The following is a 23,705-nucleotide window of genomic DNA, read 5'->3' as shown; positions in this document are numbered from 1 at the left end:
GAACCATTTTTAGTAAAAAAACAAATTTTGTAATAATAAAAAATGAAAATAAAAAATAATATTTGATTAAAATATACTACAAATATTAAGGTCCACATTTGAATCAAGTGTAACAAAAAAAAAAATCAAGTCCATTACCCCCAATATTAAGGTAAATGTCAAGAAATCTAATTCACATAAAAAAAAAAGTTCTAATTTACGTAAAACAAGTAAGTTTAGTTAAATTATAAATTACTTCCTTTCACAAAAGTTAAATTTTATATGCCTAAAGAAGAAAAGCGACTTTTCTCTCCTAGGGTTTCACTCATCGCCCCTTGTGAGAGTCTGTTTTTGTCGATTAGATTGACTTTCAATCTTAATCGTGTTCTTCTCTTGTTTTTTACCTGATGATGATGATTTAAGCCAATAACATAATCAAAGGGTCTGATTACCGCCGTTTTGTTTCTTCACATCGCATGTTTTGTCAATTTCTTCCAATCGGTTAACCTCCAAGTCTTCAATTGGTAATTGATTCATGTTTTTTACTTTTTTATTATGACATCATGATATGTTTTAATATGTCAGTACTTTGCCTTTTGCGATTCCAAGTTTTCTCTCCTAAGATTATGTCTTTTATTGTCATCATTACCTCACCATGTCTCCTTCACAAACATCATAAATTGATACCTTAGTCTTTTAATCCAAAGATCATTTTTTGTATTCCTTTTTAATAAGGAGTATTGATTTTCCCTTTCAATAAGGAGTATTGTTTTTTTCTTTCAATAAGGAGTATTGATTTTCCCTTTCAATAAGGAGTTTTCGTATTTATCGGAGACAATGAGCAGGGCCGGCCCTATGCATAGGCTGGGGGTGCGACGGCCTAGGGCCCTTGTCGGTAGGGGGCCCTAAAATATATATTTTTTAACTTTAGAGGGTGTATATAGAAATATTTGGTTTTTGTGGGGTGTGTATAGTAAATTTTACTGAAAGGCTCAAACATGTTGAAAGGCTGTGCTGAAGCCTGTTAATGTTTATGGCCCTTTTGTCTCAATTTGCTATATATACCCCCTTATATACAAAGATTTCTATATACACCCTCCCTATAATTTTTTTAGTTTTTCTTAATAATGTGCCAAAAAAAAATTAGTATTGAATAAATTTGTGATATCTTTTTGGGACCTTTGTTTCTAATAATGTGTCTCACTAATATTAAATATATTGGTCATATTTATTATCGAAGAAATCGGGAATTTTATAACAAAACAAATTATATTTGAGTTGAAAATAAGCTTACTAGAGAAATTAATCTTAATGTTGTCTTTCAAATGTTCCAAAAAATTAAATTATATCATTATGCTAAATCATGTGAGATGAATTTAGGATCATGTGGCCCACTCATCTTTCTTTGTTTTTTTTGTTCTTTTTCGGTAGTAAAAAGCGGGAAAAAAACGAAAAGAAGGTCGGATAAAATTACAACAATGAGCTAAACAAAAATTATGATGTAAGGGGCCCTTTTCTCATATTATGCCTAAGGCCTGTAAAACTCTAGGAACGGCCCTGACAATGAGTTGCATAGCTTGGAATTGTCGTGGGCTTGGTAATCTACGAACGATTAGTGCATTCAAAAAGCTTTTACGAGATAAAAATCCCACATGTGTATTTCTCTCAGAGACTAAGAAAAAAGATTTTGAGATGAACAAATTTAGGAATGTTCAAGGTTTATCTGGTGTTGTTGCCGTTAATTGGTCAGGAGAAGGTAATAGACGTGTTGGCGGTCTTGCAATGTTTTGGAAGGAAGGAGTTGAAGTGGAGGTATTATCTCTTTCCTCTAACCATATTGATATCTTAATTGCTATTGAGAATGGAGATGAGAAATGGAGGCTTACTGGGGTATATGGTTTTCCGGAGTCTCAAATGAAGCATAAAACTTGTGAGTTAATTGACCAGTTATCATTGGTGGAAAGTACTGATAAGTGGCTTCTCATGGGGGATTTTAATCTGATTCTTTCACAAGATGAGAAGGAAGGTGGGAATTTCGGAAGCTCTCATATGATTTCAATGTTTAGGGACACTCTTCAAAATCACAATCTTTCTGACTTAGGTTTTGAGGGTGATAAATTTACTTGGCATAATAGACAAGATGGTGTGTCTAATATCAAGGCACGCCTTGATAGGATGATAGCTACGCCAGCCTGGTCCTCATTTTATCTCTCGACTTCAATGGTGCATTTAACAAGATATGCTTCAGATCATCTACCTTTGTGGTTGCAGCTTGCTTCTAGGAAGCCAAAGAAAAAACAAAATGTTCTTAAATTACAACGTTTTGAAGAATGTTGGCTACGTGATAGTGGAATTTTGGAAGCAGTGAAAGGTTCTTGGGAGGTGGCAGGGGATTCTATTGTTTTATCTTGGTTTTTCGGGTGTCAAACATTGATTACGTTTGAACCTTTTCAACCTTTGATATCTCATTTTTTTCTTGGGAAGGGAAAAAATAAGCAAAACCCTTGAGAATCGAGGTCCGGGAGTTGTTTTCGCTACGGGAAGGTGTTAGGCACCCATAACGACTATAGTATCCTATAGGAACCGTCTTTACTTTCTACGCGCGCGCTTTATTTTTAAATGCTATTTGAAAAGTGATATTTACACCTAAGAGTTTACTAAGTGAAGAATTGGAGGGAGAAGAATGTTTGAATTTTTATTTTATTTGAATTGAAGGAATTTGGATTCCTTGCCTACGTACCCTTTTAAGGGATCAAATCCACCGTAGTTCTCTTCCAAAAAATGTTTTTTGTTTTTGTTGGTTGATTTTAAGTTTGAAAATTGGAATTTTGAAGAATGGAGATTGAGAGGCCTTAAAGGCATGAGATTTAAGAAAAAAGTGGGGTTTGATTAGTTATTTTTGGAAAAAGTCAAGTATGATTAATTTTCATTGAAATTTGATTAAGAAAATAAAGGGAAAATACAATGGGATTTTAATCCCAAGGTTTATTTAGAAAATGATTTGAGTGATATTGTTCATATTTATTTGGAAAATGATTTTTCTAAGTGTAAATCCTAGGCATTCATCTAAACATTCAATCCTAAACATACATCTAAACATGCATAACCTAAGCATATATCTAAAGATATCTATGTGATGTGTGTGCATGTGTCGGTGCTTGTGTCGGTGTACATCATTAGAGTCCATTGTCCTTTACATTGGCCCTAGTTTACATGCTATGGTCTTGCGAGAATTTAAAACATAAAGGAAATTACAAAATCTCTAAGTTTTAGCATGAGAATTAAAGTGCAAGAAATGGAGCTAAGATTGAATGATGGAATATGCTTATGAGACATGAAACACAAGAAAATGGTTAGTAGCACATGATAATATAAAGAGAAATAAGGCAAGAAAAATACTATAGCAAAAGCATGGAAACTAACACAAAATAAAACCAAAACAAGTGCAAAATATGACTAAAATTCACCCATGGAATGCAAGAAACACATGGCTTATAACTCTCATAGTTCAATGCATTTTTCAAAGGTATATACTCAGTTTTTTTAAAATGAGAATTAAAGCCACATGATGAACCCTACATTTTCAAGTGAACTTAGACACATTTGCATTATTTATTCATAGACATAACTTGCAAAGCAAGTAACTAATCAAGATTCACACTCATGCAGCAAAATTATATACAAATAGTAGCTAAAAATTCCAAGAATCACATAACATGTACCTCAAACAATTATCAAGAATTTGAAAAGGAATTAGACAATTTTTTATAAGATTTTTCACATAAAATCAAGAAATAAAGCAAGAAAATGCACTAATATTTTTATTAAGGTTTTCAGTAAACAAATTGCATAAAAACATTACAAAATTGTCAAGAAACACACACAAATTTTTTATAGATTTTTTCAAGAGATTTTGAACATGAACAGAGGTGCAAAAAGTGAAGCAGTGTCAGGACATAGCAAAAAAAAACACAAAAAAAACTGAAGCCTACGCAGACCTAAGCCCAAGCCCAAGCACCAACTGGATTCGGGTCTCAGGAAGCCACAAGAGCCACAAGATTGATCCAGAGACCCAAACCCTAGATCAAACGGCGTACACACACGGTCTAGGAGTGAACCAGACCGGTTCGAATGAACCAATTCGGTTCACTCCAATATAAAGGCAGGAGAGGCCGGTTTAACTCATTCTTAACCCTAATTTCTCTCTCTTCTCTTCAGACTCTCTCATCTTCTCTCGTCTTCTTTCATCTTCATGATTACATATTTTTCACTCGTTCTTTCACTACGAACATGACTTCAAACCGTAAATCACAAATAATCCACAAATCAGTGTAGATCGGACACAAAACGTTTTGGATCTTGATACTTTTTGAAGAAAACTGTTCGAAATGTTTCGATCTTGATATTTTTTGAAGAAAGCTGTTCGAAGTGTTTCGATCTTGATATCTTTTGAAGGAAACAGTTCGAAACGTTTCGATCTATACTCATTCGAACAGATTTGATTTTGAACCTTTACGGTTTCGAAACGTTTTGGATTTTTGAAACCTTTTTGGGGAAAACGGTTTGAAATGCTTCGATCTACACTGATTCGAGCGTGAAAAGCATTCGTAAACGATAGAGTATGGGATTTCGAAAGAGAAAGAAGAGTCTAAATATTTACCTGCTGGAATTTGGAGATTCGAGCAAAAGAATGGTGAGAAGATGATCTGATGCTTTCTTCTTGCCTCTGGTGAACTTCTTGATTCGAACTTCGAAAATAAATCGAAGCTCTCTTCGTCTTCTCACTCTTCGTATTCCCTGATTCTTCAATTTCTCTTCTCTCCAAATCCTTCGTGATCACGTTGGATTCGTCATCGTTGATGATGATCCTTCGTTTGAATTGCGAAGGTAAAACTCAATGATGATGATTCTTTGAAATCTCTGAGAGTTTTCTTTTTTGTAAATTCGAATTGGTTTTTGTTGATTTCCGTTGTTTTGTGATGAATTGAGACGAGAATAGTTGTGAATTGATGGCTTCAGTGTTGAATTGGTGAGGATTGGTATGATTTTGAGAGAGTTTGGATGAATTGTGGTTCTGGAAAAAACGGTTAGGGTTTGAAGGTTCTTCAAACCTTCATCGTGTTCTTGTGAAATTTCTGAGTTTGATTTTTTGATTGTGGAGAGAGAATGGAATTGGTGCTTGTTGATGTGGCTCTGAATCTATGGCCTTTGTGATGACTTGGCCTTTTATAAGCTGACACTTGTGCACTCTGGACCAATAACACACTGCCACCTGTACCTGGATTATACTTGGACTAAAATCTGGACCTTGAGGACTTCCCTGCAATTCCGAAAATTAAAAGGGCCAATCTGGAAATAACTAAAAGGACTAAAAAATAAACTGGACAAAATGTGGACTATTCTGTAATTATTAAAAGAAAAGGACTTAAAAAATAAATTCGAAACAAAAAAGGACTTGGATGCAATTATTAGAAATTTGAGGACCTTAAGAATAGAAAAAATAAAAAAAATAAAATTGGACTAAAAATTGGTAAATTTGACTAAACGTAAAGTGAAACAATTAAAAATAACAAAACGGACTAAAACGAACCAATTACTTAAATGAGGTACTTTAAAGTAACCTCTCTCTGCCAAAATTTTATGTGAAATGACCAAAATGCCCCCTAGGGACTAAAACGACTCAAAACGACTCAAATGCAATTTTAAAATGGTTTTTGACATGGAATTAAAGCAAGAGTTTATACAAGCAAAATTAAAAGACTTAGAGACAACTTTTAGGGATTAAACAGGGTTTTAACACAGGAAATGACTGAAATGCCCCTAGGGGCTAAACTGACTCAAAATGACTTCAACTGTGATTTTTTGAAATGGATTTTGACAGGAGATTAAAACAAGGACTTATTCAAACCAATTGAAAGGACTCAGGGACAACTTTTCAAAGATTGAAAGAAATTTTAACATAGGAAATGACTAAAATGCCCCTAGGGGCTAAACTGACTCAAAATGACTTCAAATGTAATTTTTTGAAATGGATTTTAACATGAGAGTGAAACAAGGACTTATTCAAACCAATTGAAAAGACTCAAACAATTGTCAAGGACTAAAATGAGTTTGAATGCAGGAAATGACTAAAATACCCTTCTTCATGACTTTTGCAAATAACATTGAAATAAGATGCAGAGAAAGATGCAATTGATCAAGGGCAAATTCAAATGACTTGAAATGCAAGAAAAATATTTTGGATGACTTGAAATGCAAGAAAAGAAGAATTGAGCTAGTATTTTTAGGTCCAAAATTAGGGTATAACATCTATGTCTGACAAAATTAATCGATGTGTGAATGATCTTTCTAATTGGAGTAAGGACCGTTTTGGTGATGTTCCCAATCAGATAAAAATTGTTCAAAAGAAATTGGATGATCTTAATAAGCAAACCCAACATGAGGGGGTGATGTCAGAAATTCGACGAGTTGAGGCTAGATTGAATGACTTGGTGGAAAGTGAAGAAATTTGGTGGGCTCAGAGTGGTTAAAGCATGGGGATAAAAATACAAAAAAATTTCATCAAAAAGCTTCTCAGAGAAAATCTAGAAATTGGGTGGAATCTATATGTGACGATTATGAGGAAAAATTTGATGATGAGGAAGATATTGCCAGAGTTTTTAATGATTTCTTTCAAGATCTTTTCTCTACAAGTCACCTAGAAAGAATTACTGAAGCTGTGCAAACTGAAGCTGTGCAAGCTATTCCTACGTATGTGATGAGTTGTTTTCTACTTCCGATGGGTTTATGTGAGCATATTGAAAGTATGATTAGTAAGTTCTGGTGGGGTAGCAAGCAAGGTGAATGTAAAATCCATCGGATTAAATGGGAGACATTATGTAAGGAAAAAAAGAAAGGTGGAATAGGCTTTCGAACATTTCATGAGTTTAACCTTGCAATGTTGTCTAAACAAGGTTGGCGTATTATGCACAACGACGACTTATTGATCTCACAATGTTTGAAAGCAAGGTATTTTCCTAGAAGCAATTTCTTGAAAGCTTCAACTGGTTACTGCCCAAGTTATACATGGAGAAGTATTTTGCAAGCGCGAGTGGATGTTATCGAGAAAGCTGGTATTTGGAGAGTAGGAGACGGTCGTCTAATTAATGTATGAGAGGATAATTGGCTTCCTTATCAAAATGGACACAAGATTTGGTCCCCTAAACCCCCTAATTGTGGTATTAGTTTTGTTTCAGATCTCATTCACCATTATATTTGATGTTGGAATGCTCCGTTAATTAACGAAATTTTTCTCCCTTTTGAGGCTCAACAAATTCTTCAATTGCCAATTTCTTTCTCTCAATTGCAAGATGAATTTGTGTGGGGTGTTTCACGGTCAGCTACTTTTTCTCTGAAGAGTTCATACCATTTCTTAAAGGCAAGGCGTGAAGCAGATGACTCACATAGCTCAATGCAGGACAATAATCACCAAGTGTGGAAAAAATTATGGAAAATAAAAAGTATTCCAAAACACATCCACTTTTCTTGGAGGATTCTACATGAAAAACTACCAGTAAAAAATGACCTGTTTAAAAGAGGAGTAAGTATCGATCCATTGTGTGTTCTTTGTGGGGAACATAATGAGACAATTTCACACCTCTTTATGGAGTGTCATTGGTCAAAGCAGATATGGTTTGCTTCCTCTTTAGGTGTGGTATTTAATTCGCATGATTCCAGGTATGTTCCTTTTCATAAGTGGCTAGAGGAAAATATTATTGATGTCGATGAAGATATTATAGTCCATGTTCTGGCCTTGTGTTATGAGATATGGTGTGCTAGAAATAAGAAATGTTTTGAGGGGGCTGATGTTGATGTGGCTGCCACTATTCAAAAGGCACAAAGATCTATTGTGAATTTTAAGAGTGCTAGTAAGGTGTTGGTGGAGACACTAAGTGAAGGTCCAATTTTGCCAATATCTGATGTTCATTGGACACCTCCTTTTAGTGGTTTCTATAAGCTTAATGTTGACGCAGCAGGTCTGGTGGAGGGTGATAAGTGGGGTATTGGTGTTGTAGTGAGAGATTATGAAGGTGTTGTTGTTGGTGCTAGTTCTTGGCAAGTATCTTCATTACCAGATTCAGAGGTTGCAGAAGCCTTAGCTATGCGGAAAGGTTTGGAATTTGCAAAAGACATGTCTTTTCTAAATCTTATAGCAGAATCAGATGCTTCAAATGTGGTTTTAGCATTGAATGCTCACCAACAATCTTCCAACTATGTTGGCTCTATTATTCGAGATTGTATTAGTTTTAAGGGTAGTTTTTGTAATTTAATTTTTTTGCATATTAGGCGTGAAGCCAACCAAGCTGCTCATTATTTAGCTAAATATGCTCTTAAGAATTTAGATTGCATATGGGTCGAAGACACTCCGTCTTGTATTTCTGCAGTCTTGACATTTGATTTATTGCCAGACTTTCGTTAATGAAATTGTTTTTCAACGTCAAAAAAAAAAAATTCTATATGCCTAAAAATATTAATTATATATGTTTTACGAAAAATATATCCAAATCGTACTTAATTTAATTTTAATAAATAATTTGAACATTGCATATATATATATATATATATATATATATATATATATATATATATATATATATATATATATATATATATATATATATATATGGGACAAATACTTTTTTTTTTTAAAGAATATATGGGATAAATACTAAGTACATCATGTATACCCACCCTGCTTATCCAAAAATATTATGACATATGCTCCCATGCACGTGTTCGATGAAATATTGGACAAAATAATAAAATTTAAATACATGATCGGTTATATATTCTTTCATCTCATTCCAATTAGTGTCCCTCAAAATGGCAAAACCAACAACGTCCGAATCAAGCAGTGTTTCTTCTCCGCCACTTCAAACAAAACAAACAAGATCATGTCTTTCAACAACAACAATCTTATTAATCATAGCTTTCCCGGTAGCATTAGCTGCTATTCTCTACAAACTCGGACAGTTTGAACTGGTTCACTTTCCAGCCAGGGAGTTACCCTCGCAAACCCCCACGGCTCCAACTGTCAACCCGCACATGTGGGTTGGTTCCGAAGTCGTGGTGGAGGGTAGGGTAGATGGACCTGAAGACTTGGCTTATGATAAGAAGAGGCGTCTTATATATACGGGTTGTGAGGATGGATGGATCAAACGAATTACTGTGAATGAATCGGTGGCAGACTCGATGGTTGAAAATTGGGTTCACACTGGTGGAAGACCACTTGGACTTGCTTTGGAGAAAACTGGTGAACTCATAGTTGCGGACGCTGACTTGGTATGTCCCATAATGGATCTATGTAAATAGAGTCTTTAGATTATTTTTACAAAAAAATGGATTGAAAGAGAAAATGTTTTATTTTAAGTTTAATAACGGTTTTGGTCCCTCTATTTTTATTATTTTACGAAATTGATCCTCTTATTTTAAAATTTGATAATTTTAATCTCCATCAAATATTTGATCTAAAATACAATAATATGACATGTTTTAAATTATTTTTCTTACAATTTCATCGATATTAATCTTTTCTCATCATCAAATCGATCATATATCACGTCATATAAAATATATTACATCATTAATTTTTAATATAAAATATGATAGAGGGACCAAAACAGTTAGATTTTAAAATAGATGAATCAATTCTGTCAAATAGTGTGACCAATATTGCAATTCAGCCTATATTTTAGAGTTAAAACAAGTTTAAATTTTTTATAGAATTTCTATTTTTTATCTTAGTTATTGTACGCACTTTTTAGCATGTACACGTTGTATAGAAGGTGAATATGCATAGCATGTACTAGAGTAATGTTGGTATGTACTGTACATGTCATTTAATCATTGAATGTCTTGTAAAATTTTTATATCTATTCATTTGAAAAATTCTTTGGTACAAGTACTTTTGGTACAACTAAAATTTTTTTACACTATCTCAAAATCGCAATGACAATTTTAATCATTATAATTTTACATTGTCAATAAATTTTAATCATTAGATTATTAAAAATGTTATATTATATGTTTCAAAAAAAATGTTGGATCATATTGAAAATGCGTTTGAGTTACGTCTATGATTGATTGTGATTTTGAGATAGTAAAAGAACTTTAGTTGTACCAAAATAAATCTCATAAATTATTTAATTGGAGTTAACTTATTTGATCATGGTGCACAATAATAATTGTAATAATGATATAGGGACTATTGAGAGTGACACAAAAAGAAGGGAAGAAAACGAAGGTTGAAATTCTAGCAGATGAACATGACGGATTAAAATTCAAGTTAACAGATGGGGTTGATGTAGGTGAAGATGGTACAATTTATTTCACAGACGCTACATACAAATACAATTTGAATGATTTCTACAACGATATCTTGGAAGGTGAACCTCATGGTAGATTCATGAGCTATAATCCAGCAACAAAAAAGGTTACATTGCTTGCCCGTAACCTCTACTTTGCTAATGGAGTTGCAGTTGCACCTGATCAAAAATTTGTTGTCTACTGTGAAACTGCTATGTAAGTAATAACAATTTAGTTGCACCCACTCTTCAATTTAGTCGACAATCATGCTATCGAGTACCCTTAAGATATTAGTTAAAGAAAATTCTAAAAAAAAAAAAACTTTTTTTTAAAAATAACATTTTAAATTTAAAGAAAAAAGAGTTGAATACACACTTTTTAATTATATTAGTTGTCTTAAATTGTGCCATTATAATACTTGTTAGTATTTTTTAATTATATATAATAAGTAATCCTTATAAATTATACAAAATCCTTGAATTTTGTCTCAACCATCAATTGTCATTGTTAGTGTTTTGAATAATTTTCAACTATTGGTCGCGGACCATAGAATTTGCCCTTGTTTAAATAATTAAACTTTTTTTTATGGGAATTAAACTTATTTATGAAAGACTGATTTTACAGGAGTAGGTGCAGAAAATATTACCTACAAGGTCCCAAAAAAGGAAGAATAGGCGAATTTTCTCCTGACCTACCCGGCATGCCAGATAATATTCATTATGTTGGAAAAGGGCAGTATTTTATTGGAACGGCCTTGGTAAGATGATTCTTAATTAACTTTAAATTTTCACTTAGTATTATCGACTAGTCTAAATTATTTATTTTGCATAGAGTTAAATGAGTTAAATATGTTTTTAAAGTTCACCAATAACTGATTAATCAAAGTGGTAAAAAATTTGAACTTTTTAAGGAAATGATCAAGAGTTCAATTGTAGTTTTTGGCTATGGAAAAATTTGATTGGAAAGGAAGAACTAACAAAATATTATAATTTTTGTGCTACACTTGGAATACTAGTGAACAGTGGTAATTATTAAAAAAAAAAAAAAACTATAGGTTAATTACAAATTTTGTCACATTGCATTTATGTTCGGTTTTAGCCCCTTAATAATTTTGGTCAAAGCAAGATTATTTTTGGGTTAAAGTATTATTATTTTTTTTTTTTTGAAAGGAAGAATTCATTGCTTTTCATTATCAATCAAAGAAGAGATACATGACGGTACATTATCGTAAACATGGGAGCTAGCATTATATGGGGCTACCCTTGCTAATTCATGAGCGACCCCATTGGCTTGCCTCCTATTGAACTCGACATGAGAGTTCTGAAAACTATTCTCAAACAACTGCCTACAAGCATGCATAATACAACCAAACTCACTGTCATCCTCTACAAAAGACTGAAATTGATCAACCACTGTCTTGGAATCTAAGGCAAAGTCAATATTATCATAATGAAGATCCGCCATCCACCTCAACGCCGTGTGAAAGCCTACGGCCTCACCCACATCAACATCACAAAGTGGGGAAAAACAATCTGTTTTAGCACTAACAAATTCGCCCCTGTAGTCCCGAAGGCAGATTCCAATACCCACCATATTCATGGAAGAAGAAAAGGATGCGTCAATGTTGCATTTATACCTACCATAAGTCGGCTTCGACCATTCCACCACATTGCCATCGCCGGAATAGCCTTGATGAGTCAAAGGAACATCTTCTCGTTGCGCTCTTATATTTTGGGCTATTCGCCATTCATCGAGAAGGTGCTTTGCGCGCTCCACGACCTGCATGATTGTTTCATTTTGCTGCTGCCACAACTTCAAGTTCCTACGCTTCCACAAACTCCACATAATCGTCACAAATAGTTCTCTTTGGACCAAAGGCAGCTGATCAAGAAGAGTAAAAATTAATGCATCCATATTATAGTTTTTCCGGAGGGTGCTATCAATCTTGTCCCATAACTGAACCTCACGCCAAGCTTGCTTTGCACCTGGACATTCCACCAACACATGGATACTATCTTCAAAGTTGCTACCACAAAGAACACAATCTGTCGGGCAATGAACTCCTCGGCTACTAAGGCGTGTGCGCGTTGGGAAACAGCCCCTACACACACGCCACACAAAGTTTTTGATCTTAGGAGGAACTTTTAGCTTCCAAATCAAATTCCATCTCCCCGGAACATGTAAATGAGAATTATCTGCAATATCAGTTACACAAATACGATATGCACTACGAACAGAATAATTGCCATTTTTCTCAGCCTTCCACACTAATTTATCTTCACTGACAAGTGGGTGAAGAGGAGTATTCAAAATAATTTGGGTAGTATTATGATCAAAAAGAGAAGATATAAGAGTGGAATTCCAAACCTTTGTCGATGGCTCAATAATATCCTGGACTTTAACATGAGATAAAGAGTTATACATAGGGCAATTTGTTGTAAATGAACGCCCATCTTTGAGCCACGGAGCACCAAACAAAGGAATATTAGCGCCTGTTCCAATCCTCCATCTAGCGCCCTGTTGAACAACCATTTTAGCACTAAAAATACTGCGCCATACATAACTAGGATTAGCACCAATACGTGAGTTCAGAAAATCAGTATGAGGAAAATATCGCGCCTTAAACAAACGTGACACAAGGCTCTCTGTATCTGTTTGGAATTTCCAACCCTGTTTGCCGAGCATTGCTACATTAAAGGATGTGAGATCTTTAAATCCCATACCACCATCATTTTTATGAACAGTTAATCTTTCCCAAGAAAGCCAATGCATACCTCTTCTAGTAGACCCACCATGTCCCCACCAAAAGGCATTAATCATTTTCTCTATAGCATCGACTAATTTATTTGGCAACAAATAAATACTCATGACATAAGAAGGAATGGATTGGAGTACCGATTTAATTAGAACTTCTCTGCCTGCTTTGGAAAGACATTTACTGCTCCACGAATTAATTTTGTGCCAAACGCGATCTTTGATAAAACTGAAAGTGGCTTCTTTACTTCGGCCAATCATAGAGGGGAGCCCAAGATACTTACCAGTCCCCATAACTGCACGAACACCAAGAATTGATGTGATAGACTCCTGTGTATGGATTGGAACACTTCTACTGTAGTAAACTTCAGACTTTGGCAGGCTAATAGCTTGTCCAGAGGCTGCCTCGTACACTTCAAGAATATGTTTCATCATATTAGCTTCTCTTTCCTCAGCTCTGAAAAACAAAAAGCAATCATCTGCAAACAAAAGATGAGAAATAATAGGAGCGTTAGTACAGATAGAAATGCCATGTATATCTCCTCTCTGTTCAGCTTTACGAATAAGAGCTGAAAGACCTTCCGCACACAGGATAAACAGATAAGGTGAAAGAGGGTCACCCTGGCGGAGGCCCCGCCCAGGGAAAATAGGTCCCACCGACTCATTGTTAACAATCACGGAATAGTCCACAGTTTCAACACACATCATAACCCACCTCACCCAACGCCTATCAAATCCCATTTTTATCATAACCTCTTTGAGATATGTCCAATCTATTCGATCATAGGCCTTGCTAATGTCCAGCTTTAACGCCACATTTTTATCTCTGTTACGCCTGCTGATTTTCATATGATGGACAACTTCAATCGCAATCATAGCATTATCCAAAATTGAGCGCTCAGGAACAAACGCCGATTGATTAGCTGAAATACATTTATGAAGAACAAGTTTAAGTCTATTAGCCAGAACTTTAGCCACTAATTTATATAAGACATTGCATAAAGCTATAGGCCTCCAATCCTTCATTGATTTCTGTTCAGTGCCTTTTGGAATTAAAGCAATATTGGTAGAATTGAGAGAAGGTGGAAACCGATTATTATTGAGCCAAGCACAACATTCAGTAAAAATATCATTATTACAAACAGACCAAAAATGCTGAAAAAATCCTGGATTAAAACCATCGGGTCCAGGACTTTTATCTGGATGCATAGCAAACATAGCATCTTTGAATTCTTGTACCTGAAACGGGGCAGTTAATAAATCGTTGTCCTTCTCCATCACTATTCTATCAATAACATCAATAACAGGAGTACGAATACTATTATTTTCAAGAAAAAGTTCCTCAAAATAACCTTTTGCAATATGACACATACCCTGATCATCAGTTACTCGAACTCCAGCATCATTTTCAAGAGAAAGAATACGATTTACCTTTTTACGAGAAGTAGCAGACGCATGAAAGAACTTCGTATTTAAGTCACCATCACGATACCAGTGAGTTTTGGCACGCTGACGCCAATATTTATCTTCTTGTATCAGTAACTGAGTCATCTTCTTCCTTAAGGAAGTCAATCTATTAGGATCAGCTGCTAAACCTTGGTCACGACATCTGTTTAGTTCTTTACGACAATCTGCAATTTCGTCTTTCAAGCCATCATTAGTTGTCTTGCTCCACATGCTTAGCTCAGAGGCACAATGCTCCAATCTTTCTGTTACCGCCATACCTGCACTAGAAACCCAACAATTTGAGACAATATCATGGATACCAGGTTCAACACACCACGCATTTTCAAATTTAAAAGTTCTTTTAGGCACCCAAATTCGTGTAGCAGGCTCCCTATTAAGGAGTATCGGATAGTGATCAGAAGCCGGAGCTACTAAGTTTTCAACCTTCGCATTTGGAAATATCTGAAGCCAAGATGCATTCGCGAGCGCACGGTCTAACCGCTCCTCCACAGCTCTAGGGGTACCTAAACTTTTGAACCATGTAAAAGGATATCCTTCCATAAAAATATCAATCAACCCAGCATCAGAAACAGCTTGACGAAAGCCATTAATTAACCATCGAGCACGAACAGAACCCCCACGTTTTTCTTTAGCATCCAGAATGTCATTAAAGTCACCTAAGATACACCAAGGTAAGGAAATATTATTAGACAGATTCCTCAAAAAGTTCCACGAATCACGCCTTCTACCTCCTTCGGGAAACCCGTAAAAACCTGTAAGTTGCCACGGTCCTCGACTAGGATCATTGACTTCAACATTTATATGGTTAGAAGAAAAATTCAGCACCTTACAATTAAAAGAATTGCGCCAGAATAAAGCTAAACCACCACTTCGACCATTACTATTTACAGCAAAACAATTTTCAAAACCAAGCATATAACGAAAAGCCTCTGTTTTATTTGAGTGGACCAAAGTCTCACTAAGATCAAAATAACTAAGATCAAAACCAAGCATATAACGAAAAGCCTCTGTTTTATTACGAAGTTTTCACGGTCGATTTGTAAAATTGCAAGATTTTTATAATGAAACAGTCATAACTAAAATCAAAATAAATCCCTTATATACTCTGGTTTATAGTATACAAAATGAAGCTGATTTCTAATGCATGTTTTGTGTTTTAATGGCAGTCAATAACTTCTCAATGGGAATTATTACTTAGATATCCTTTCCTTCGAAAAACTGCAGCAATGGTTACAAAGCATTTTAGAAGACCAAAACTAGGGATTAATGGGGGAGTTATAGTTGTGGATTTGGCAGGAAAGGTTACAGATCACTATTATGATCTCCAACTATCATTGATTTCAAGTGGGATCAAAGTTGATAATTATATATATTGTGGTTCCTCTTATTATCCGTTTTTACTACGGCTAGATGTGAAGCAATATCCTGCACTTCCCTCAGCATGAACAACAGTCAACAGGAAAAGCCAGTCTAGACTTAGGTTTCTTTAATCGGTCCCTTTAATTACTTTTTATGAAAAACCCTCTTAATTTTAGGACTTTACTTTATTTTTTTTATTGTTATTACTGTTCTTAATCTTATGTCAAAATATGTCATGGTATATGTAGATGCCTTCTGCCTACGGGCATGTGTTTGATTTCGATTTTACACGCTTAAAAGTGATTCTAGAGGTCGTAAAATTGATTTTATGATGTTTGAATGATTCAGTTTGTAGATTGTGACTTTTACAATTGATTTTACTCTTAATTTTTTTTTGTTAAATTCACTTTTATATAAATACATCTAAACATAGATCATTTTACTTTCAACTCATTTTTATCCGGAATCAATTTTACAAAATCAATTTACTCAATTAATTCTTATACAAGCTGAAGCAAACATACACTTTGAAATTGGTTTTGTGTTGGTCAATATTTTAGGAAATCATTGAGTGACTCGTTACAGCCATGGAATCCCTTGAAGTAGGTGCGAAAAACATAGGGAGTTGAATTGTCTTAGTTTTTTCAAACTTTTTCTGGGGGAGGGGTGTTAATTGTGCTAGCTTCTTTAAAATATTTCTAAGTGTTTTACTTGTCAGAGTCTGATCCTGGTTCTGAACGCAACAGATAAAATCAAGCACAAAGAGAGACATAGAGAAAAAAGACACAAAACAATTATACTGGTTCCTCTCACAAATCGAGAATAGTCAAGTACCCTTGCACTTTCAAGGGATTTTCACTATAATCACAAAGATTACAAATACTTAAGCACACAAGCAAGAGACTTTCAATATTCAAGCACACAAGAAAGAGACTTATAATGCTCAATCACAACAGCAAGATACTTATCACAATCTAACGTAATCAAATAAAAGATGGTTTGATTTTACACTTAATATACAATAAGAGGTGTTAACTAACACAAAACAGAGTAAGACTCTTAAGACTTTAGAATTTCTAAGATATAAACTTGGTAAGAAATCTTAAGTGTTTACGCGCTTTTCAATTTAGTAGAGTAATGGCACTTGTAAAAACTACGGAGTTTTGTTAATTTCTTCAGTCCTTCAGATCCTTATATAGCTGTAGAGGTGTCAGCGTATAATTTAGAGTCTTTGAGAAGCTTGATCATATACGTTGAAATGTTCCTTGATTTGACTTAGCACGTGCTTGAGAAGATGACAAATTGCACTTGGTCAGATGTTGATAGCGACTTCTTCAAAAAAAGACAAAGCTGATGTGGCTTCTCAGTCTTTAAAGTCTGATGCTTCCAAAGTCTGGTGATCCCGTGTATGATCTTCAGTAGCTTCTGGATGCATTTTCACTTCTTATCAAGACGTTGACTTTTGGTTGACCTTTCTTCATTTCTTCTACTAAGTCTTTAGTTTCTCTTGTGCTTTAGATGCTCTCATATATGATCAGAACTGGATAAATTTTAATTTATGGTCCTGCACACTTAAACACATGCTAGCATATTCAATTATTCTTCAATACTTTGTTATCATCAAAACTTATGAATACAAAGCCCATTTTATTACAACATCCCTAACAACAACAAGAATAGTTCTCAACAACCAAGATCCACCCCGCAAACCTCAAACATCAATGTTAGGTATCAGCTTTGGATGCGGGAATAGGTTTCATTTTAATGGTGGTTTCATTTTATCCCTTCAAAGTACTATTTTTTTTTATTTTATTAAAGGTCCGTTTTTAATATTTGAACAAGCTACAAACAACTTAAAAAAATAATACAAATGCACATTAAAATTAATACATGTAACAACGAAAAATATTCTATTTTTTTTTTTCAAATCTAAACTCATATGTGTATCCATATAATAGGGCTAAATTATGTTCAATTGAATGTGTCTTATAATTCTTAAAAATATGTGAAGTTTTGAAAATTAAATCAAGATAAATTATTTAAATATATAGAATGAATTATATAAAGTTAAAAATATTTTTATGTATTATATATATAATCGAGGTAACTCATGAACCAAACGAGTTGAACTATATATAGTTCAAGATCAGCTCATTTAATTAACGAACTTCATTTTCAGCTCAAGTTCAATTAATCTGGTTCATGAACCAAGTTCAACGAATCAATTATCGAGTCGAGTCTCGAACTTTGTTCGAGTTGACTCAGTTCATTTTGCCAGCCCTACTCGTATTTTTCAAATTCTGCATCACCAACCTATAGTTTACGGGTTAGCCATGGTCAAATTGTGACAAAACAACTATCGTTAAAAGTAGGTAAGTGGGTGTAATTTTGAAAAGGGTTAAAATTGGTATTTTTTTTATTGTTTGTAGTGGTAGGGTATAATTGTTGTGGTATATATAGTAAAAATTTCCAAAAACAATATTCAATCATGGTTTTCTGAATTGCTTTAAACAAAAAGTTGATCACATCTAATCGTTTCGTCCTTTGTTGGCAGCGGTAGGGATTTGGTGGTGGTGGTCCTGGGGCTGTGGGGGGGGGGGGGGGGGGGGGGGGGTGGGGGGGGGTGGGGGGGGGGGGGGGGGGGGTTGGGTGGGGTTCCCTGCCTCATCGTTTCCCGTCCTAGTGCCCTTGGCTTTTACTGGTGTTTTTCTTTTTCTCGTTCAGGTGCTTGCAGGTTTTGGCGGTCTTTTCGGCGGTCTCTCCTCGCTGTTGGTTGTTTGTTAGTTCCCTTGTTTTTTAGGGGCTTCTGGTGGTGTCTTCCCGTTGGTTTTTCCTCGGACTGTTTCTTTTTGTTTTTTTTGGGCATTTTCGGATGGCCTTCAGGTGTTTTTTGGATACTGTTTCCGTTTATATATATATATATATATATATTTTGCCATTCAAAAAAAACATCTAATCGTTTCTGTGAGCATCTCTAATTATGAGCTATAGTTCAATTATTAATTCGTTTAATACTACTTCCTCCATCTTAAAATAGTTGTCATGGTTTATAACCTTTACATATGTTAATGCAAACCTTTCTCTTTATTAGCAAAAATTACAAAGAGTTAATACTTTAAAAATATTCGTTAAGATAAATCGACCATCTTATTTACAAATATTTCTCGTTAATGCAAACCTTTCTCTTTATTAACAAAAATTTCAAAGAGTTAATACTTTAAAAATATTCGTTAAGATAAATCGACCATCTTATTTACAAATATTTCTCTTTATAGTTTATATATTAGTAAACCAATATGCTCAAAGTAGATTATGTGAATAATGATATGATCAAATAGTAACAATTATTTTGAGATTGATGAAGTAATAAATTGTTTTAACTTTTAGAGCACATACATTTGACTTTTGGTTATAACTAGCATGGAAACCCGTGCCAAGCACGGGCTAGAATTCCGTCAAACTTAAGAGATAATATTGCGATGTAGCAAAAGTCAGTTAAAGTTCAACATTAGATGAAAGAGTACAGGTTGAACATCAAAAGAGTGAAAAACTCATACTTAAGCCTTAAATTTTTGGATGAAAATGTAGTCTCATTTTCACCGTGTGGTTACCCTTTCTCCGATGAGTTGATCCACATTATTGTTGGCTTCTCCAGAAAGTCCAACTGTGGTATGATATCATGGTTCAACGTTGTAGGGGAGCGGGAGTGTTCTAGGTGGTGGATCACGAACACGGAGAGTCTGACACTTAGTGGAGAGATGTTAATGTGTTAAGTGTAGGTTAAAATTCCACATTGTATGAAAGAGTAGATGTGACCAACAAATAAATAATATGATCCATGCTGAAATGCCTTGAGACATTGGATGAAGGTGTGATGTTAAGCTCACTCGTGTGATTTCTCTTAACCTAATGTGATCATACAACTCAATTTTGACTCTCACAGAAGTTCCAACGTTGTGATATTTTTATTTGTTAGTTTTTGAATGTCGTTTTGTTTAATTTTTTATCTTAAATGTCAAAAAATTATTCAACCTCTGTTATATCTGATTCATTCACTTTTGATCTTTGGTAAGATCCGACAATAGTAAAATGTAGATGTGTTTTGTTGAGATAAAAAATACATACATGTTTATTAGAAATTTTAAATTGTTGTGGAATTTTTTTAATGAGTCTAATATTTTGGTAAGATAATTACAGATTAATTCTTATCTCCTTCAATAAATGTATAATATTACCAATAACTCATTATATACTTTATTATCTTAGAGAAAAACAATCACTCCTTACTTGTTTCTCTTTTCATTTCTCTCATGTTCAAATTCCTTTTTCGTCTTCTTTATTTTTCTAATATACTTTCTCCTTTCTCATGAAAGAAAGGAACAAAAACATTTCTCTATAAAATCACTACCAACCCATATTTTTTAACATGTTATGCCTCTGATCTTATTTGGCTCTCTCACCAGATCAGAAATACGGACTGTCTCACACATAATAGAGATATGTTTATGTGTCATGTGTGAGTTAAACTTCTACCTTGGAAGCAAAAGTATATATTCAGAAACATGAATGTGAGATGACCAATATACATAATGTCTTTCAGGTTTTGTGTGAAGATGTGGTGTCAATCTCATTTTTGGGGTTTCTCTTAGTCAAATGTGATGATCAATCCATTATAAGCTCGCTCAAAACTCCAAACACTATGATGAACTATTTTTTTTTTAGTTTTTGGATGTCATTAGTTTAATTTTATTATATTAAGTATAAGTTTTAAGATGTTCACTCTCATGAAAGAAAAAAAAATATTCAATCTCTACTATTTTAAATACCTTCACTTTTGGTCTTTGGTGAGATCTAGTAATAGAAAAATGCAGACGTGTTATGTTAAGTTAACAAATCACATACTTATCTCCCTCAAAAAAAATCACATGCTTATCAGACATTTAAAAATTATGTAATATTTTTTTAATTGATTATCTTTTTGGGTGAAATAATTACTAATAAATCTTCAAATATATCATAAAATTACCAGTAACCCGCTATATTCCTAACACTTCAATGAATAAAACACACACTACTTTTTTCCTTTATCATTTCTATTATCTTTAAATATATTTTTTATATTCTTTCTTTTTCTAATTTCCTTTCTCTTTTTTATGAAAGATGATCATAAACCTACGTCCATCAAAACACTATCAACCCATATTTTTTTACCATGTTGTGCCTCTGGTTGACCTTATTTGGCTATTTCACCAGACCTCATGCGCAAGAGTCTCACACTTATGGGAGATATGTTAAAGTGTCAATTGTGACTTAAAATTCCACAATATATGCAAGTAGATCTTTAAAAACATATAAGTGAGATGACCAATATACATAATATTTTAAGGTTTTGGGCGATGATGTGGTGTCAATCTCAGTTGTGTGCTTTGTGATGATCTACCTCATTGCAGGTGGCCATGAAACTCTAAACATTTTGATGAATTATTTTGTTAGTTTTTTCAACATTGTTTGTATACTTTCTATATTAAATTGAAATTTTTTGATGTTGTTCGCTTTCAAGCAATATTTTATAATATCAATCTCTATTATTTTAACTTCCTTCAGTTTTGGTCTTCGTTGGGATTTCACGATAGAAAAACATTGATGTGTTATGTTGAGTTGACAAAATACATGTTTATTGAACATTTTTAAATGTTGTGCTTATTTTTAATTGAGTTTAATTTTTTGGTAAATCGATTACTCAAATATCTCAAACTCCTTCAATACCGATAAAATTACTATAAAATCACTCTTTTGTTATAACCTCATGGACAAAACACACAATTCTTTTTTTTTTTTTACCACTATCACATCTCTTAATCTCAAATTTATTTTTCATGATCTTCTTTCTTTTCTAATTTTTTTATCTCTATTCTCATGAAAGATAGGAACATAAACCTCAATCCATTAAATTACATCAATCCACTTTTTTGACCATGTTGTGTCTTAATTTGACCTTATTTGACTATGTAGTATGTCACATAATTAAGGACACAGGGTCGCACATTGGGGAGAGAGAGAGAGAGAGAGAGAGAGAGAGAGAGAGAGAGAGAGAGAGAGATGTTAATGTGTTTGATATGAGTTAAAATTTTACAATAGATGGAAGAGTAGATGATGAATAACATAGAAGTGAATGACTCATATACATGTATCTAAAGATTTTGGATAAAAATGTGGTGTCAATCTCATTTGTTTGATTTCTTTTAGTCTGATAGTGAATATAATTCAATGTAAGCTTCATAGGAAGTCCCAGCATTACAATGATTTGTTTTTGTTAATTTTTAGGTGTCATTTGTGTTAATTTTATTATCTTACATTTTAAACTTTTGATGTCATTCACTTTGATGGAATTATTTTTTGGTGAAAGCAATATTTAAAATTCCTTCTCTATTGGTCTTTGGAGGATCTGAAAAAGGAAAAATGTAGACGTGTTATGATGAGTTGACAAAATACACATTTATTAGACATTTTAAATTTATGTGACATTTTTTTTAATGATTCTAATATTAGGTAGAAAAATTACCCAATAATTTATAACTTCATCAACAAACTCATAAATTATCAAAAACTCGTTATTTTCCCTTACCATTTCTCTCATGTTTAAATTTCGTTTTCATCTTCTTTCTTTTTCTATTTTACTTACGCTCTTCTCATGAAAGAAATGGGTAAAAACGCCGCTCTATAAAAGTGCCACCAACCCATCTTTTTTACAGGTTGTGTCTCCAATCTTAGTTGGATATTTCGTCAAATCATAGACACCAAGATTCGCACCCTTAGAGAGAAGAAGTTAATGTGACATGTGTGAGTTAACCTTTTACATTTGATGCAAGAGTAAATATTGAGAAACATATAAATGAGATGTCCAATATACCTAATGTCTAAAGGTTTTGAATGAAGATGTGGTGTCAATCTCATTTGTGGGGTTTCTCTTAGACAAATGTAATGATCCAACTCATTGTAGGCTTCCTCATAACTACTCTGAACTTTATGATGTATTGATTACGGAGATATTCATTATCATTTCTCTCATGTTCAATTTTTTTTTATCATCTTTCATTTCCTAATTTACTTTCTCTTTTCTCATGAAAGAAATGAGTATAAACCTCCATCCATTAAATCGCACTAAGTGGTGCTAATGTGTCATATGTGAGTTAAAGTTTCACATTGAATGCATCAGTAGATGAGGAGAAACATATAAATGAGATGATCCATATATCTAATGTCTTAAGGATTTTGACGAAGATGCAGTGTTAATTAATGTGGTTGTTCTTAACCTAATGTGATTATATAACTTAGTTCATGTTAGCTCTTTTCTTGGATTCGATTTATGTCCCTAAATTTTTATCAGATTAGGTTTACGTCTCCTAGTTTTTTTTTGTTTTTTCTCCATAAATTTTTTTCTTATGAAAACTTATTAGAAAAGATCCTTAAAATATCAATTATTTTCTATTTTTAATTTAAAAAATGTCTAGAATACTATTTAAAATGAAAGACATAAGATTTTATTGATCATCATAGGTTAAAAGTTATATATTTAATTAAGAAAAAATATATCCTATTAACCAAAGGCTTTTTAATGGCAAATTTTAATAATTAGTTGTTAGATTAATTTTTCTTTCTTTCTCAAAACAAAATTAATTTTTTTCTTCATCTGAGTTTGTACCAAGAACCTCTAACATCATCTGAAAAACACAATCAAAGAAAACCAATAAATACATTCAATTAGACAATTGATATTTCATTAAATGCTAAGATGATTTTGC

At 33.5% G+C, this 23,705-nt stretch overlaps 1 protein-coding gene across 1 annotated transcript; it reads left to right on the top strand.

Annotated features, from left to right (window-relative positions):
- Positions 1-8,737: 8,737 nt before the first annotated feature.
- LOC146900590 (protein STRICTOSIDINE SYNTHASE-LIKE 6-like) lies at positions 8,738-16,305 on the top strand. Its single transcript, XM_085731600.1, has 4 exons — positions 8,738-9,300; positions 10,220-10,539; positions 10,948-11,080; positions 15,711-16,305. Exons 1-4 carry the CDS (start codon positions 8,842-8,844, stop codon positions 15,987-15,989), a joined length of 1,191 nt encoding a protein of 396 aa, XP_085587726.1. The 5' UTR covers positions 8,738-8,841; the 3' UTR covers positions 15,990-16,305.
- The last annotated feature ends 7,400 nt before the right edge of the window (positions 16,306-23,705 follow it).

The sequence above is a fragment of the Medicago sativa genome, chromosome 8 (assembly GCF_051527215.1).
Source record: "Medicago sativa cultivar Bolivia chromosome 8, Bolivia_mono, whole genome shotgun sequence".
NCBI classification, from domain to species: Eukaryota; Viridiplantae; Streptophyta; class Magnoliopsida; order Fabales; family Fabaceae; genus Medicago; species Medicago sativa.
The sequence above is the reverse complement of the archived record's forward strand: the minus strand, read 5'-3'. Positions and strand labels throughout refer to the sequence as shown.

Coding starts and splice junctions, on each gene's coding strand:
- LOC146900590 (XM_085731600.1), top strand. CDS start 8,842: ATGGCAAAACCAACAACGTCCGAATCAAGCAGTGTTTCTTCTCCGCCA. Junction 9,301..10,219: donor TAGTTGCGGACGCTGACTTG/GTATGTCCCATA, acceptor ATAATGATATAG/GGACTATTGAGAGTGACACA. Junction 10,540..10,947: donor GTCTACTGTGAAACTGCTAT/GTAAGTAATAAC, acceptor CTGATTTTACAG/GAGTAGGTGCAGAAAATATT.